Consider the following 19,400-nt stretch of genomic DNA (forward strand, 5'->3'; position numbering starts at 1 on the left):
CCTGTTTTGTGCGTTTTTTGCCCATCTCTCTCACTTCCTTTGATCTCCTGAAGCTTAAACCCATTGTGAAAGAGGAAATTAGATGAAACATGGAATAATCCCGCATTTCAGGCTCATCCTTTGCTCTTTCCACTGAGATCAGCGTGATACAGCAGAACAGAAGGACTGAGCAGTCGAGCGAGGATGGTTAAAACCTCCCTTTTCTTCTAGGGACGCTCGCCTGTCATATCGAGACAATGGTCGGACTGAGAGACTCTCTCTCCCACACTCTCTATCCAGTGCAATTATCTGCAGTAAATGACAAACTCTATTTTTCGCTGTTTGTCTCATTGGTGTAGCAGTCCTTTTCAATAACTGTTAAACAGACACTTTGGTTGTCGTCAGTTTGCACAGTGATGAACAGGTAATGTTATACTGCATCATCATTTGTGATCACCTGTGTGTTATGTGTTATGTCTACTGAGTTAAAAAATAAAAAGGGCAATTAATGCAAAATATAGTCTTAAAGCCCAACATATCCTGGTGAATTTAAACAAATTGCTGTTTCATTCATTTTGATGCTGTTGTGGATCCTGAATTGTAACGACACTGATTTTCTGCGGAATTACAAAATGTTGACTTGAAAAACATCTGCTCATCTGTCATCAAGAGGTTTCATTGTTCCAACGTAGCTAAGCAAATTAAACAGACATCCTTGAGCAGGCGGTGCAAATGAGACAAAGAAGGATGTGTGGTGTTGAACTGTGAAGTTGTTGTTGTGTACGAGTGAAGGATGATGAATCGCAGACCTGCTCTCTGTGGAGATCCGCTTTGTGAAATGTTTGGATGGTGGAAAATGTGTGGAGGAGCGGGGAAATCTCTTTTGCTTTGCAGGGGATAGGGACTTTGACTCGCTGTGCGTCTCTCTTTGTGTGTGTGTGTGTGTGTGAGTGTGTGTGTGTGAGTGTGTGCAGAGCCTGCCAATATGTGGAAATCTTACATTTTTGGGAAATGGATGACTGAACTGAGGCAGAGTGCTGCTTCTTCTAGCAGCCTCATAGAGGCATCAACTTCATTCAGCTCAACAACTTTATTTAAAAAAAATGGAAGTGTGACGTAGTGATGACCTGCCCTTCTTAAAGGAATAATTCAACATTTTCTATTTCTTCTTTACATTTATTTTCACAAGTTACCAGTATCTTCATGCTAGCTTAAAAAAGAGCATGAAACAGCTTCTTAAGGACAGTAATGTTGGCCTGCATTTTTTCCACTTGGAGGGGGTCCAGCAATCTTTTAAACCTTTAAAATTGCTGGTAGACAGATTTTTTTTAACTTATGGACAGAACCAGGCTAGCCTTTCCCTCTGTTTCCAGTCTTTATGCTAAGCTACATCAGCTGGCTGCTAATGGTAGCTTCATGTTTAGTGCATCATATATCTAACACCCTGCAAGAATGTGAATGTTGAACTTTTTCTTTAAGGAGTGCATAATTTTCCTGTCGCCTCTATCCCTCATAAAAAATTAATTTCTGTTCTCAATATAACTATATCTGCGCCTCTTTGTTTGCTGAGTGTGTGATTGTGGTAATGACGCACTCCTGTTTCTTTCTGTGCATTGTGCATGAGTTACAGCCTCTGTTCTGTCTTCACTGCCTTTGAAAACAGCAGGAGAGAGAATCATATCTGCAAACTCAAGGAAACAAGCATGTGCATGTACACAAAAGGATGAAATCTTTTGTTTATCTGGATCCTGTGCAGTTATTGATTTCTCTGAATTCGTCTCCGTGCAGAAACAACTCACAGACAACACTTTCTGTGCTAATTAGGCCTCAGTGGTGGGAAGAACATGCTTTCGGTGCTCTGCGATGATTGTACATGTCTCTGCCAGCCAACTGGCCACCATAACAGAAGTTCAGACTCTTTCTGGCTCCACACCCTGGGAAGTATCGAAGTATAGCTCACATGAGAGATGAGTGTAAATGAGAGGAAGAATAGATGGAGCGGAGTTTCAGCCAAAAGCACATCGATTCGCCACCCCTCACAGCTCTGACTGCCTCCTCACTGTGTCTGATAAATGCCTCTCCTCATTGTGGTTTACTGTGCAGTTGTGCTGGGTGCATGCAGGGTGAGGCCCACAGAGGCACATCAATACACAATGAAGTATGCACCCCCCTCGTCAGTTTCATTCCCCGAGTTGTGGTCAGCGGGGGCAAGCTTCAGGAGCACTCTGTTGTGAAATTTCATTTCACGCTTTGCGTGTCTATTGATTTTTATTGGTCTTTAGACAAAATCAGTCAAGATATTGTCAAAAGGCCAAGTCCCCTCTGCACTCACTGTCTTGAAAAGGACAGAAACAGAGTGAGGAAGTGTGCCGTTTTTTTTCCCTTTAAGTGTGGATGTGTTGGATGACTGCGCAAATTTGCGTGTGTGTGTTCTGTCATGGTGCCACTTTACCTTTACTCTTAGAGGCCTGAGTCTCGGCCTCCTTCGGCGTTCGGAAGCGCAGGGGTTCGCTCAGCGGGCTCGTCCCAGACATGCTGATGGACTGGACATGCACAATGTAGTCTGTCTCTTCCTCCAAGTCCCATAATGCACAGGAGCGTGTGGTGGTGTTGACTTCCTGGATGAATCGCAGCATGCGCACGTCTTTCTTCTGTTGGAGTATGACACGGGAGAGAGGATGGTGAATATGGTTTACAGCAGGAGGACAGATGTTTTGTGTTCAGTCATCATGTTCTATAACGGAGGTGTACACTGACTCAATAAGGGGCAAAGGTAAAAATAACAAAGGCCACCACGTGTTTTCATTCTCAACTTGTTAAATACCGATGCTTGGACAGTGGCCCTGGGTGGCTGGCACCGATGCACAGAAGCACCTTTAGCAGTGGTATGACACGCACTGGCTGGTCACTGTTTCTGATGCTGCTAGCAACTACTTCAGAATAAAGAGTGAGAAAGTCTGCACAGGGCAGGTAGGAGGGAAGATCATTGGGTCAAACAAACTCTGGACTTTCACCCAGGAGCTCACTGTTCATTTTGTGTGTGAAACCACAGGTTAATGAAGTTATGTTAATAACAATACTGACGTAGGCCTATGTCACATGACTTTACATTATGTTAGTAACAACCGTACTTGATCCAAACCAAACTCTGATATTTTTAATGAAACCAAACCAGGGATTTATGTTCCCTAAAGTCAAGTAAACCTGAAAACCAGGTGTTTCACCTACGTTATGAGTTTATTTTTATTTATTTTTTTAAAAAGAAAGACTGTATGCATATAAGGGGGAACATCACCTAAATTAAGAATTCCAATATGTTATTTCCATGGCCTTGGAAAGCTTAATCAGTATTTATGAACATGAGTTGTCTGTCTCAAAGCAAAAAACAACAGAAGTAAGTATCAAACATGTGATGTCATAGCCCCATTTCCACTGCCACACTTTCGGTATGATACCTTTGGAACCAAAAGTAACCCTTCAGACATGGTGCCTAGACCCTAGCGTTTCCACTGCAAACAGTACCCTTAAATGTAGGCGGGTTTGTTGTCACTCACTGCTCCATCCAGCACTTGCTGTATTTCCTCATCACTGGTGACACAGATGGAAATATGCACCTCATTTATCATCCACAGAAAGAGGTTGCACACTGACATTTTCTGAGCAAAATAAAACTGCAGTGAGGGTCTCTGTCGATGGGATATTTAAAAATAGCAGGTTTGTGCATTAGTCCTTCTCAGGCAAGCACAGGGGTTTAGTGTTGCTGGAGCCCACAGGAACGGTGATGCTGTTTTTTTCTCTGAGTGAGGATTGGAATATATGCAGTTGCTGCTCCTGAAATTAATATATATAAATGCTTGAAGATCCACTCATTACTAAAAGTGTATGTCATATAAAAACAGAAGTAATGGTCCAAGTTGTCATATGGAATATTTAAAGTGTGTTGATTGATTCATGTTGTCAACTCATGCATTGAGTAACATTACAAGTTAATGTTCCACCTTAAAAGTCATCGGCAGTCGGCCCAATGAATTACGTTATTTTCTCTCAGAATCCAGCTGCTGCAAGAGGCAACAAAACATCCTTTCATTTTAGAGTTACAGTCTACTGATAAAACTCTCTGTTATATTAACAGTGGTTACATGAGCCTCAAAACCAACTACAACTCAGCCCTGAGCAAAGTGACCATCTGCTATTGACCAATCAACAGACTGCATTTCACAGCTCCACCTTTTAGTGCCAGATCTGTGTGCTGGGTACCCCAGCAGAAGGGGTGACCAAAAATTGGGGAGGTACAGAACAGTTCCATTGGTACCATCCACAACTTTTCACAGTGGAAACAGAAGAAAAGTATAATGAACTAGATTGCACCGTACTCTACTGTTCCACAGACAATGAATGGCAGCCTGATTTTGTGGACCCACAGAATGTTTGTTGTCTTTTTTATACCTGAATGAGAATTATTCTATTGTGTTGTTCTCAGCTGTAAAACAGAAATGTACACATATACTTGGAACACTCCAGTGAGTGCTCTCAGTGTCGGCTAGAACATCTTTCACCATTCATTGTCTATGGAGCTGCTCCAGACTTTATACCCTCTGACATCACAAATTTGAGTTTTAGCAACTTAGTTTTTGGATTTGGGAGGGAGTCATCCATGTTTACTGATACTTTTGCACTGTCTTAGACCATAAGAATAACATGAATTTCCCCGTAAGGCGCAGAAACTATATTTCCTGTGAAAACAGAAGTGTATTTTGAAAAGAAACAATGCATGTAACAAGCATAAATTGACATGCTGTCCCTGAACAACCAAAACTGACGCAGGGGGGCACCTAGTGCATCGTATTTTGACATGTGGGGCCACTGACCAAGCGTCCGTATTAGATGAGTTGGGATGAGAACATAGTCCCATGTAGAGCATTATAGTTCAGCTTTAAATTCACACAGGAATGACAGTTTAACTAACTGAAGGGACGCCTCACATCAGAATGATGATTGATGTGACATTGTGGCATTGATGTGACATTGTGGCAAAAATGACATTTACAAGTGTCCTTAAAGGGCAGAGAGAAGTCCTGGTTGAATTAAGTTACACTTAACAAGACGATTGTGATACTGAGAGTGATGCTACTGTTGTACAAGTCCGAATACATACATACTTCACTGTTAAAGCACAACAGTTCAGCATTTTAGGAAATAAGCTTATCTGCATTTTGACTGAGATTCAATACCACTGTCATGTCTGTACAGAACACGTGAAGTTGGAGACAGAAGCTGGTTAGCTTCACTTAGCAGAGGTGCTGAGGGCAACAAGTAGTCTGGCTCTGTTCAATCTGTTTTTGTATGGGTTAAACAAAAAAGATATAATATGTAAACAGATGTTTCTGCTGCAAGTATGTGTGTTGTTTTTACCTTCAGAACATCACAGTTCACATGTACAGCATTTCAACAACCTCTGCAAACCCTGGTGTGTGTTTTATGTGAGCATAATGGCAGCAAGTAATGTCACCTTTTACCATGTTAAAGAGCGATCAGTGTCTGCTGTTGTCAGAGAGCAGACAGGCAGTTCAACAGGATCCAGCGTCCTGAGATAATTCCCATAATGCACACTGACTCTAAGCATCACGGTAAAGAGAACTGCACATGGCAGCGAACAACCAGTGATTAATTGAGTTTGTGTGTGTGTTTGCATGATTTATCAACCCTGTTGTAACATTTACATACAGTATATATATTCAGTGTGAGTTATCTGTACTGTATGTGCGCTGCTCACCTGCTGTGTGATGGCAAAGCCAATAACGGGGTCTCCCTCTGGGATGTCCCATGTCACCACAGCAGAGTTTGCTTTCACTGCTTTGATGGTCACATTGACAGGAGGCGACAAGCTATCTGCAAACACACAGAGAGAGAAATGAAAGCTTGTTTTATCGTCTGCGGTATGAAATGAGAAGTTCTGTCGGTTGCAGAAATGGCCACCAGTGTGGCAGGAAGCCAGATTCAGTGGTGTGAATAAACGGCTCAGCTGCATCCATTATGTAAGGTGGAACCAACGAGTATAGAAACGCAAAACAATTCCTCAGAGTGTCACAGTGCTTCTGCCCAAGGCTGAGCAGATACTGCAGTGTGTATGATGTGAAAGGATCAATGCAGTCTGTGAGGTAAAATCAGCCCCACCATCCATGAGGATTTAAAGTTGAAATTAAGTTTTGAAAGTTTAAACTCTGCTTAAACAAGTTTAAAATGGATTGGAGGGATTCCTTTAAAGCTGTGTGCACTGACATTTGTGGTGCCCAGAGTATGATTCCTCCTGTTGATCCCCTGACTTCCCCTCTGGCACCATCATGATGTTGACATTCGAGGTTCTGAGTAAAATGTTTCAAAAATGTTGGAGGGGTTGTCAGAAAATTTGATAAAGACATTTTGGTCCCCCTCAGCACTGTATCCTCTGATTTTCCTTTAGCGCCATCAGCAGGACAAAAATTTAATATGATTTATGAAAAATCCCTGAAAAGCTTCCCATCAGCCTCACCTTTGATTTCTGTTAAGCAAATGTAGGCTTAATTAAGATGGTGACCACTGTAAACATTACACCCTCAAAGCGTCAAGATTATTACATTCAAATAAAATTAAACTAAAAACTATAACTAGATGTGAAAAATATTTTAGTTAACTGTAATTAAAAAGAAAATTAGACTTTAGAAAAAAAGCAAACTAGCTGAAATGATAATGTGTACTTACAAAACAAAATAAAATAGAGTCTAGTCTAGTTTCAGCCTTTTTTTAATGTGGTCATATTTGTCAACACAGCAAGCATAAGGAGGCACTGGTGCATATGCTCATTTTTACTAATTGAAACCAAACTGAATTTAAAACAAAAATTAAAAATGGAATAAAAATAAAAACAAATGAAAAATCCAAACTATAATTGCTCTGCTAAGCCTGTCCGTTGCTGCGAACATGTAGCAACAACCTCAAAGTGCCACTACGCCTATAAACGCAGCCTCTCAGAGTTCCTAGCAAGCCTGTAGACTCTTTTTCTGACATTCAGCACACAACTCTCAGATATTAAAAACTTTTCTTTTTAGTGTTGCATGCATGGATTTCTAATAACACAGTTTTAATGATGAAAAGATATGAAAGCCTTAAAGACACAGCAGCCTAAATCAACTGGGCCATGAGCTAGCAAGAGGTCAACCAATCCAAACTGTGCCAGTGAGAAATAATGAACTCTTTCTGTATTGCACTCTGGATTTATCATTTTCTTTGTGTCTGTCTGTCTGTCTGAGGTTATCTAATGACGACTGAGATTTCAAACTATTTGACCACCAAATAACTTTGTTGGAAAAGCACTTTAGTCCCAACAAAACACAAGTAAACATTGCTGCAGGGATTCAAAGGTAGACAGAGCTTTTTGATGCCAGACATCATATTGCATGTAGAAACACCAAATCTGATGCCAGAACACATTACAAAAGAAATAATAAAAGTCTATTGGCACATGACAAATCTACCTCTCATTAAAACAGTGTGTTCAGAGCTGGATGCAATGAAAGATTTAACACCAACTACAGTAAGTCCTCATTAAATTCTGCTGCTGAAGTGTCCACTGACCTGTTTCAATATTTTTGAACGATTTTGTGTGGTTCTGAAACAGGATGAAATGCAAGCATGATGAAAGGAAAAACAGGAGGCAGTTCACAGGCTGCAAGATTTGACCATAATGACTCAAATAATTAAAATGTGAGATTGTGTGTCTCTGTGTGAACTTTGGTGGCCTCAGCTACCGCCATATAGGGCTCACTAATTACTGTATGTGTTGCCCACACACACACACACACACACACACACACACACACACACCTAATGAGCGGGTGCAGGTCAGATGATCACAGTGCCTGCAGCTTAGAACACATCAGTTTGCCTCAAATGAGTGTGAAATGGATTTTTTCTTTCACACTGTTTATACAATCTCATCTTCTGTGGGCTTTCTGTTCTCATAAAACTCATTTGAAGCGTAGAGTGTGTCAAATATAATACACTGAAACATTCATTGCCTTGCAGTACAGGTGTAACAATGTATCGTGGCTCCATTTTGTGACAGTGTGCACTGTGGAGCTTAAAATGGATCATAATTTCATTTAAATTTAATCAGTTATGAGTCCATAAGTGTGCTCTTAGTTTGTATTTAGATGCAAGTAATGCCCAAGGGGCTAATTAAATGTAATGCTGCCTAAAAATGCTGATTTTCAAAAAGAAAGGCCAGCAAATCAATCGATTAAAATCAGCTGATCTTAAAGGTCCAGTGTGTAGGAGTTAGGGGGATCTATTGTCAGAAACTGAATAATATATCAAGTATGTGTTCTGTAGTGTATAATCATCTGAAAATAAGAATTGTTGTGTTTTCATTTCCTTAGAATGAGCTGTTTATATTAACACAGAGAGCGAGTCCTTGTCCACGAAGAAGACTCTTGATAGGGCCATACACACTTGATATTTTCACATTAGCTGTAGTTAACGTGTAGTTCTCAGCCCCTCTGCATGAAACTGCTTTATTCTGTGTTTTTACGAATTTTAATCACCTGGTCCATTTGTTTTGGAAAGGAAGAGACCTCTACAGATAGTTCGGCTCCTGGTAAAAACCTCTTGTACAATGTACACTGAAGGAATTCCAACCGGGAGAAGTTTCAGCTGGTTTCAGCTAAATCCCCCTAAATCCCCCTAAATCATACACCATGTTTCTTTAAGATCTTACATTTAAATTAGGATATGTGTCAAACTAATGCCAGCCTTAAACCAAATGATTTTTAAACAGTTTCACTTAAGCAGACCGTTTTCCAATGTCACAACAAAATCATGATAGTTTTCTGTCAGATGGCTCATGTTCCTGTGCTCTCAATAGTTTGGTGGAAGATGGTCATGAAACTCAGTCCGAGCTGCTTTAAGTCAGTATTTTTCTTCTTTTCCTGACAAACTCAAACATGTTTAATATTATCATAACTTTAAGTCTGGACTCATACAAATACTGAAGTTCAATGACTTGACCATTGCCAACAACCAATAGCTGCGCTCTCTCCACTACCAAACAGGAAGCAGCAAACCAGGTCAACAGTAAACATGGAGGGGACTCCGGGGAGGAGCAAGAATGTGAACAAGTCTCGTTTCTCTTCTACTGTGAAAAAGCAACGGCTGTCATTTGGTTCTAATAACGGAGATAACGTTAAACCTATCAGTCTGAAAGAAGCCACGGAGCTTGTGGCTCGCTACGTGGTCAGAGAAACGCTGCCGTTGTCTACGGTGGAGTCTAAATAGGTGGAGTAGGACTCGCTGACAGACATATTTCAGACTCAGGACTTGCATTATGCCTGGTACACGCTACACGCTGGTACTCACCAATTATCCCCGGTCGTCTTTCACGGCGTGTGTGATGTCATCGGGTTATTCTTGTCCTATTTTTTTAGCACTTTTACTATTACTTGAGTCACTGTGTCTGTTCATGTGCCAGCCGACATGTTGTTGTAGTCACCTAAAAGCGTCAGCAGATGGCAGGAACTACATTTGAAACGCCATACGTAAACTATTAAGCTACCGTATCTTCCACAGGAAGTTCTGACAAATGTTTCAGAATAAAAGCCTATTTAGAAAATGGAGGGATTCTCTCAGCCGAGGTTATAAGGGGCTTTTAATTTGAAACAAATGTTGAGTTTGAAATGACAGTGCGATATGTTAACTTTATAAAGACAACGGAGCAGATAAAAAGTAAATATATAAACACACAGAGGGATTAATTAATAACGGACCGTCTATCCACCTTATTTTCAAACACGGTAGTAACAGCTAACACTAGCAGCAAAGCTAACATCAGGACGTCACCCGTTAAAAGCCTCCCGTTGTCAGATACAACATGAAACTACTCCAGTTAGCTCAATCATGTTGTAACTAAGACATCCGCTGGAAACAATATTTTTTTCACGGACTGTTTATTGAGTTACAGACACCGCTAACGGCTAACAGCTAACGGTTAGCCCAGCTAATCTACGATAACCATGTTATTAATTACAAACAAAACGTGCACACAGAAATAGTAACGTTTGTTCGATCATTGTGTTTATAGACTTTACAAACATCAGATTAGTCTAAACGGTGATTATAGTGACGTGAAAAATGATATATAGCAAAACTCAACAAGGTAAACAATAAGGGGATTCCCATTTACAGTGGTCAAGAGTGCTGGACCGGAAGTGTCGCACAATAAAACGGAAGCTGGCTGCGTTCTGTTTTGCCTCTGTGTTTCTGTGAAAAATAAGGTGGATAGTTTGTTTCAAATGAAGCTGGGAGCCTCTGCAGTTGTGGTGAGTAAAAGCCCCGCTGCTATTTGTTAATGTTATTACTTTATGTCCGACTGTGAGGATGTACCATTGTTTGCTAGCTTGATGCTAATGACAGTAACGTTAACTCAGCGGGTTGACAAAGTGCCTCTGCTGTTTCACACCATCATTTCCCCCTTTTACTCTGTGTGGTAACATCCCTAGAGGAAATATTAAAAATGCTGGGGTGTTGTTGTCATACAGTTGTCTACGGCAGCAGATCGTTGTGTGTTTCTACTGGTCAAAGTGACGGCTGTGATGGGAGAATTGGATCTCAGCAGTGTTGCCAGATCTCGCGAGACAAATAAACAACCAGGCCTGTGAAAACAAGCCCAAAACAAGCGACTTTTTCTACGGAGCTCCCCTAGGTTCCAGTGAGAGAAAATTAAATAAAATATGTGCACGGTTTTACAATCCGTGGGGACGGATTTTAAACTGTGGGTACAGATTGTCAATTTACAACCATGTGGACAGATTAGTAAACTGTGTGCAGTTTTGCAAAACTGTACCCACGGTACACAGTTTATTTATTTTTCTCCCCCCCGAGCTTCAGGACAATGACCACAAGAGGGAGTTAAACCACCTTTTAACATTATTTAACATTAGAAAACAGATGGGATATCAAATATAGACTGATGTTCCAAGTACATTATATACACAGTAAACCTCTGATAATTAAAATTTGCACACACAAATAAATATCATCCTGAATTCACAAATTCTTTATTTATTATTGCTTTTTATGCGCTCATCTAACTTTTTTCTTTTAGTTACAGGACTGATGTTTTCCTAACCAGAAAAAAAACACATTACCCTGCTCTGCCTCTGATTGGCTAGTCCTCGTTGCCCTCAGGGTCAGAGCCAATTAGAAGCAGGATGCGGGTGGGAAAAAACTCTGCTGTCTCATGTGTGTATGGGGAAAGGGGAGGGACAGAGGGAACAGGCAAGACAAACTATCCTACGTTTAAATAACATATCGAAAATATCTGCTTGACAACTTATTATGGAGCTGGGAACAAACCCAAATAAGCAACTATGCTTTAGAGACAAGCCCAAAAAAACCGCGACCCGCGACTACCAATATTTGTAAGCGACTTTACAGAAAAACAAGCCCAAAGTCGCTTATAATAAGTGGACTTGGCAACACTGGATCTCAGTGAAGGGCAAGTGGTCCATAACTTTAATTTTGGAGACAAAAAAATGTAGGCTTAGCACCCTGTGGTCCATTGCCCAATAGGAAATGTAGAAGACTCAAAAGTACTTTAAAAGTACTTGAGTTACTTTTCTCAGAGAGTAACGTTGGAAGTACTTTTAAAGTAATTGAGTTACTTTACTCAGGGAGTAACACAGTAAAGTAACTGGTTACTTTTTTAAAAAGTAACGCAGTAACGTACTTTGATTACTTTTAAAGTAACCCTTACCCAACACTGAACAAGAGTCTGTTTAATTTGGTGCTTATCTGATCCACCAACCACTTTTTATTTCAGTAAAAAAAAATCTTAATTTTTGAAACAGTTCACTGCTCATTCCCACAGTCTCCTCCCACTAAAATAACACAGCTGACCAACTGAGACTGGCAGCAAGTTCAGGCAACAAAATCCAAAATGTAATGTTTGTAAGCAAACACAGTTTATCTTAATGGATTATACTGAAACTGAATTGACAAAAATACTGTTGACATATGAGGCCTTTTATCTTGTGTTTCTAGAGTTATGTATTTCCTCAGAAACATAAGAAAATGTTGATACCCCATATTTCTTAAAGGGAGTTTGGCTTAATATTTTCCACCAGGAGCAGGGTGGGAAATCTTAGTAGTTGTAGTGACTCTGTAAGATCCCCAGTCTTTGTAAAATCTTAAAGTGTGTGACTAAAAAGTCACAGTGTCATTAGATGTGAGTGGGTGTCAGTCTTTAGACTTTTCAAAGTCTGGTAGGCATAAGGTGACTGCTAAAACATTTGCTTTTTATCTTAATGTCTAATTTAAGATTTTCTCAATTAGGTGTGTTTTATTATTCAGTTCATGTATTAAAATCGTATGTACAAAACCTTATTTAATGTACACTTTGCTTTCTTGCAGTTAGATGAGAAAATGTCAGTATCCCTGTCATGTCTATACAGTAAACATGAAACTACAGCCAGCTGCTGGTTTGCTAATCTTAGCATAAAGGCTGTGAACAAGGGGAAACAGCGAGCCTGGCTCCGTCCTAAACTCAGTCAGTTTTTATATGGATTATATACACAAGACATAATGTGTTAATTAGTGTTCTTCAGAGTTGCCGGTAGGGAGATTTTGTTGCTTTGGACAGAGCCAGGCTAGCAGACATCACTGAGGCCTTTTGGGATTGATTGATGCTTGTAATGTGATGCAGGACAGAAAGAGATGAATAGGAACAAGGAGAAGTGGTCACTCTCAGTGATGCCGCTCTTCTGTCTTTAATGGGATATAAATCTAATTCAGCCCACCAAATGCAGTCAATGAGTTATTGAATAGGTTAACGCTCACTTACCCTTCGACGGGTACAAATCACACAGCTGGTAATTACAGGATGATGGGCTGCTGTAGCACTCGTATACACACTGACACACTGTACATTCAGAGACAGCACACCATATCCAAGCAGGCCTGTGTGTTACGTTTCCACCCGCCCGCCGCTGGCATTTTGATGAATGGCCTGACTAACAGTGGATGACAGGATGGAGACCTGCTGCATCTCTTCATCTGCGGGGACTCTGATGTTTGAAGTGGCTTTGCTTTTGTTTACCGTTTCCTGAGAAGCCTGAGGGACGGGCGTCTTGGGCAGAGGGGGCTGATGGGACTGAAGAATTCACAAATCAAACTCATTATCTCACAGTTAGTCCCCTCTCGCTGTCTTTCTCTCTCTCTCTTGCACTAACGCTGCACTCAAAATACACAGTGATAGTTAACATTCAGCTCCCAATGCCCCCCAGGGGATTCGACTCTGACACAGGTCGTTTCTATGTTTGCACGTGCTGAAAAGTCCCTCAGAACTGCAAATATCTATGTTCTCTTTCTCGTCTTTCAGCCCTTACAGGAACCAGACCTAAAATGGAGACTCCAGTGATTTACTGTGGCACATTCATCAGATTAGGAGACTTGTGAGGGCCAGACAAAAATAAACGAATAAATAAACAGATCAAAATAAACCAAAAATCTGTCACTTTCACATCTGTACTTTTTGGTTTATTTAATCTGGACTGAGGAACACAAATTATACAGTGTTGTCTTTTAGCTCTGGTCTGATTCATGTTCACATTGATTTACACATAACAAGTAATGTAGTATGAAGTCAAATGGACTCGCAGGTAGTTTTGGTGATGTCATCTTGCATAATCTACATAGACCCAATTCTGGTGAGTCAGAGGAAGTCATTCAGATCATTACTGCACTACTCATTTTTAGAAGAATAGTAACAAGTAGAGACAGATGATCAGTTGAATTGATTGAATCATTTCAAGTCTTTAAGGTTCAAGAGCAGTCTGTGAAGAAACGGAAAAAATGGAAGCTGGTTTTGACTTTTAACATGACTTCAATTAACGACAAAAATTAAACAGAAAATTGTATCTTCCAGACATGATAAGAATCAGTCTAATGTGAATCTACCCTTCTCATTTCTCAACAGAGAGGCAACAGTCTCACCTATAAGGCTCCATTCCTCACACCTCATGTATTTTAAATCCTATAATGTTGCACAGAGCTGGTTAGCTTTTAATAAAGCCTCCAAATTTCTGGTATTAGTGAAAGTACTTTCTCTTTTCTCCTTAAAATGGAGCTGTCTGTTGCACAGCCCTTTGAAATAAGAACTTCCTCTCACACTGGATGATCTTAAAATAATGATACCTCATGTTTTTATGTTTGTAACTTTGAATAATGTAGCTAAGTGTAGCATTTCTTTTGTTTTCTCCTTCCTTTATTGTATATATTGCTCTCTGCCGGTTGGCATGTGTAAGTAAATTATTTAGTTTTTGAGTCTTGCCTGGAAAACAGACATTTAGCTGTCTGCGACACTGAGATTAAATACGAGACAAATGATAAAAAAGATGATTACGTATAGATTGCAGGAGATTGCGATAAGGTGGGGAGGGAAAAAAAGCAGTGACATGCCCTTGTTATTTCTGAGCTTTTTGCAAAACAAAGTTAAACCATCTCTGAGTGCCCTCACGTCCTACAGCTTCTGGTCAATTTTTGTCTGTCTTTGTCCATCTCCTTTCCCCCCCGTATGGCCACACTGCGCTGAGGGACAACGAGAGCGGACGCTGGCAGTGACCGCAGGCCTTAAATATCCACATGACATGAGAGTCAGCTCTAATGAAACACCAGACAGATGTCTTCATCAACTCTCGCTCATTGCGGTGGCACACAGTCTGCCTCACCCTGAGAGATGGGGGTGACATTGAGCCATGGCGGATGTCCCTGGTGTGTAAGTGTGTGTGTGGGTGTGTGTGTCTTTGTTAGCCCAGTGATGATCAGAGTGACAGCTAGTTGTCTATCCCATGCTGAGGAGTGTGAAGGGTGACAGCTCCTTAATATCCCCGTTCATTAGCGAACACACCAGGAGTGACTGTATACAGTCAAGGAGAGAAAGCCGAGCTGCACACACACACACACACACACACACACACACACAAACAGAGCGAACAGTCCTGGTCCATAAAGAAACCTATCATTATTTAATGAACATTCCTCTCATCTCTCTGACCTCAGAGAGACAGCATCGCTCCTCCCACACCTCCTCCAGGCCTGCTGCCATCCCTCCCTCCTAACTCCTCTGAATCTGCTCAGTTTGTTCTCTGTTCACTGCTTTTAAGGTAGTGAATTCCTGAGTGGATTTATAGATGAGATGATGTAATGGGGAGATCATAGCATACTATAAAGAACAAATAGTTCTTTTGTTTGTTGTTCTGAGCACCAGATAAATAATTCTGGTCTCTATGGAATTTGTTTTCTTACCAACAATCATCATGTATGGGGGACCACATTTACAGCTGGTATAAACATGCAATCTGTGTCTGGATATTACATCTGGATGACAAAAAAAACATGTTAATGTAAGCTGTATGCAGGCAGAACGTCAGCGGCCAGTCAGACCACATCTGCAGGATGTCCAATATTTGTTGACAGCCAGCTCTGGCTACATAATTTGCATATTGAGATCTAATCACAGTGAGGGAAGAAATGAGATAACAAGAATGCTTATCTATATGATAAGCATTCCCCCCTCTGGTAGAAAGCCCTCTCGCAAAACTTCTCCCAACTAAATTGGGTTGAGGCGGGAATGAATTAACCCACCAAAGGGGTGCAGGGTTAGATTGAACTGTCTCTTTGCATTGTGTGTGTATACATTAGCCTTCAAATAATCATTGGGAGCATACAGCAAGGCCACTCATGGCAGCTCCAATTAAGTTGCCCAGCGCCTGAGAAAACAACGAGTACTCCAGTCAGCAGGTTTACTACCCCACGCCTGGGTTGCTACATGTCTGCGAGGATGAGGTAAATTGATTAAACATACATTAAAGGGCCACTGTGTAAAATAGGTTGAAAACTGTGACATCAGTGGTCAAATTCTAGATTGCAGGGCTCACTCGCGCACCCCTCCCATCGGGTAAATGACAGTGGCCTCGTAAGGACAAAAAGCCTTGCGCAGACACAAGTTTTTCAGGAGTAGGTCTATCTAGCAACGAGGTGAATGTTTATTTAGAAATCTAAACTATGTTACAATATTGTAATGAATCCCTCATGAGCAGGAGACCAGAGTAGCCTTCGGGAAAAAGGCCAGTTTATTTGAGCACTCCAAAAACTCCGGTAACACTCCAGGGGGTAAAAGACTCCGTCCCAAACTCTGACTCTTCTAGCGTAACACACACATTCCATACACACATACTTGTTTACAATACCTAGCGGGTACCCCCTCCCCTCTCTGCTCCATCAATCTCCAGCCCGCACACTGACTGACAGCGTAGCCTGTAAACAGAGCTCAGCTGTTTATTTAGCCTAGCAATATCTCCGGATTATAGTAGCTGCAATGGACGACTCTGAACGCGATTTTGAAGAGTTTCTTGTAGCGGACACAGACCCAGAGCCATACCTGTTTGAGCCGGAGCATACAGATGAGGAACTGATGCTGAGCGGGCGAGAAGAGAGGCTGAATCCTCCGCTCCCATTTTGCTGCACAGAATGGGATTCGGTGCGGTGGGGAGATATATCATCAGGAGGAAAAGCGCCGCACAGAGTGCATCACAAGGAGTGAAGTTGCGTTTTCTTTTCCTCGCAGATGACAGTTCGGGTTCATTCCTTCCTGTTGCGTGGTAAGTGTGGTCCATTCGCAAACTTTATAACTAAAAAAACTTTTCACTACTCTCTATCGATGAACTACTAACACTCTCTGCTGTTTCCTCCTCCTTCTTCCTTCCTCCCGCTGTCTTCGTTGGTTTATTTATACACACGAAACGCGTTCTCTGGCTGACTGGATTGTCCGCTCGGGCTGCCTTACATACATGGTAGCGCAAGATGGCGACTTCTCTAAAGCAAGGCCCTTGCTATATATATATATATATATATATATATATAAGCATAATTATAAAAGTTACGAAAACCAAAAAAAATTTATTTTATAGCGATTATACACTTGTATAAACATATTAATGGGTAGAATATTCAGATTCAGACTCAGATTTGACAATAAACCATGCCAAATATTATACACTGGCCCTTTAATTAAGAATTACACACTATGCAAGCACAACTACAACATGTGCTTTTCTTACTATGACATGTCAAAGTGTCTGCTGTGAAAAGTAGAGCTGGGCATCATTTAAAAAATCACAATACCAGTACCAATAAAAGTTCCTTTGAGGTGATGCTGATACCGAGCAGCCTACTTAGTTGATACCTTTTTTCTGTCAGTCGATACCCATCATGTGGATAAAGCATTTAGTTGTGTAAAATGCCACTGGATGCTACAGGTGTGTAGTATAGCCGTACTTATGAGCATTTCAGTGGCATGTCAGTACACTGAACTGCTAGAACGCCAAGTACACCATGCTTGACTATATCACACCACAGATTGTCTGGACTGTAGTGGCTGTGATAGTGGGCCAGTTACCTCACATTCAATTGTAAAATGCTTGCGTTGATTGGCTGCCAGCAAAACCATACAAATTGTCCTATTATTTTCTAGATCTGGCTAGAAACGTTTTGATTCTACTTGGTACTATGTTATTTCTGGTGAAAGCAGTACAGTATCAAGTACTGATACCCAGCCCTGCTGAAAAAGGCCTATTTGATAGTGTTTTTGGTGAAGCTGTCCAACTGCTGCCTCCACTGTGTCTATGACTAACTCTTTGAATGTGCAGTCTCTGAGTGCAACCTGCTCAACTGTACTACACTCTGTGACCCCAGTCAGCTGCACCAGTCAGATTCAGTGTGACACCTGAGCAGACAGCAGAGGAGAACGATCATGAATGCTAGCAGGGTGGTGTTCCAGCCTCCATCCGCCCCCGTGGGGAGATATAACTGATTTGTACCACCTTATTACAGCTCTGCAGTACTTAGAAATGCATTTCTCAGAGTCAGGCCTCTGGGCTGCCTCTGCTCCCTGGGATGCTAATGAGTGAGTCTGTGGGTTTGTGAACTAACATGAAAACTGCCTGTTAGCTTCATCATATTCCTCTGTTATCTGGTATTTTAGAAGCAGGCTCAGGCCTCTGGTTTTTGTTACTTCCTGCTCCTCTCTTTGAATCTCTATGGGAATCACTGTGCTACTAATTCATGTTTAGCATATTAAACCACTTTAGCTCATTTCACTGCTAATAGTAAGTAAACAGTGACTTTGTATGGAAGGTGTAATAACCAGCAGGTGGGGGTGAATGTCATGCATCTGAAGTAACACTTTAGTAAGGGGAAGGCATAAAACTTTGTGCTGCAGCCATAACGGCTAGAAAGCATGAGGCCACAGGGGAATTAATGGCTATAAATTAGCACATGTTGATTAACGTGCCGATGTCTCACACCGCGTCTAACGATGCAGTTGCTGAGGGAATTACTATTGCCGCTTGTTTTCCCCGCTAACATGTCATTGAGTCTCAGAGCGTGTATGAGCTTGCGGTCGTGCTGTGCTCTCGGGGGGTTAGCACACATGCAGCTGGCGGGGACGCCGGCTCCCCCTCATCCATAGTTAATGTGCCATGATAGAGCCATCAGGATTTTGTGCTGATCTGGAGTTTGCCCTTGCATGTGTCAGAGGAGACCTTGGCACATGGTTTCGTCCTTGTGGATACACATACACACAAGTTAGTAGGATCACAGTGTGACACAAACATGAGGCGTTAATGTGTCTCATTAATATGCTAAAACATCTGGTGAATAATACAAAAGTGCTATCTGACTCGTGTATGCATCAGAGCCACGCTGTAAGGCTGTGTCATGTCTTATAATCACCCATAATGCCTTTTTTATTACTGTTTCACACCCGTTCCATCTCTTTCCATGCTTGAACTGTTACGTGATCCACAAAAGGGAGCTCCTCTGTGGATAACCTCTTTTCTTCTTCTTCTGTGTCCCATTATTTGTTTCACAGAAGAGTGTTTGGATCTGAATTCACCACCTCCTTATCAGAGGAAATCCACCTCACAGGTTCCCTCTATTTCATCCTCTATTCACTTTTGCTTTCAACGCCTATTTTTCCAACTGTAATGGACACTTGGTGCTAAACCTCCCCCTCACACACACCCGCACTGTCTATCTGTTTTTGTCTCTCTTTCTTTTTCACCTCTGTCTGTCTCTCCAAAACTCCTCGCTATATATCTGTATGTCTACTAAATCAGGACTTTTTGGCAGCTCCTCCATAGCCTGGCGTGTAAAGCCTGCAACTGACACTTCAGTGGGAATCTGGGTGGAGATGGTGGGTGCAAGGGGAGACAGTTACCTTGCTGTGACTCACTCATGTACTATTCTGCCATTAATTAGCCCCATGCTCCTTAAACTCTGGCTGCTGATCGGCTGCATTACACTTAGCACATTCGATGCCCTAGGTGAGCTTC

The 19,400-nt window shown here is 41.4% G+C and overlaps 1 protein-coding gene across 2 annotated transcripts in view; it reads right to left on the reverse strand.

Annotated features, from left to right (window-relative positions):
- Positions 1-19,400, reverse strand: part of fndc5a (fibronectin type III domain containing 5a) — a 48,991-nt gene that overhangs the window by 12,538 nt on the left and 17,053 nt on the right. For both annotated transcript variants that reach the window (XR_013493332.1, XM_033643609.2), the window contains exons 2-3: positions 5,753-5,868; positions 2,432-2,630 (exon numbers count right to left, since the gene is read on the reverse strand). Coding sequence is in view for 1 of the 2 variants with exons in the window: in XM_033643609.2 (XP_033499500.1) it covers positions 2,432-2,630; positions 5,753-5,868 (315 nt within the window). In the remaining variant the exon portion in view is untranslated. The remainder of the gene's footprint in view (positions 1-2,431; positions 2,631-5,752; positions 5,869-19,400) is intronic.

This window comes from Epinephelus lanceolatus, chromosome 15 (assembly GCF_041903045.1).
Source record: "Epinephelus lanceolatus isolate andai-2023 chromosome 15, ASM4190304v1, whole genome shotgun sequence".
Classification (NCBI taxonomy): domain Eukaryota; kingdom Metazoa; phylum Chordata; class Actinopteri; order Perciformes; family Serranidae; genus Epinephelus; species Epinephelus lanceolatus.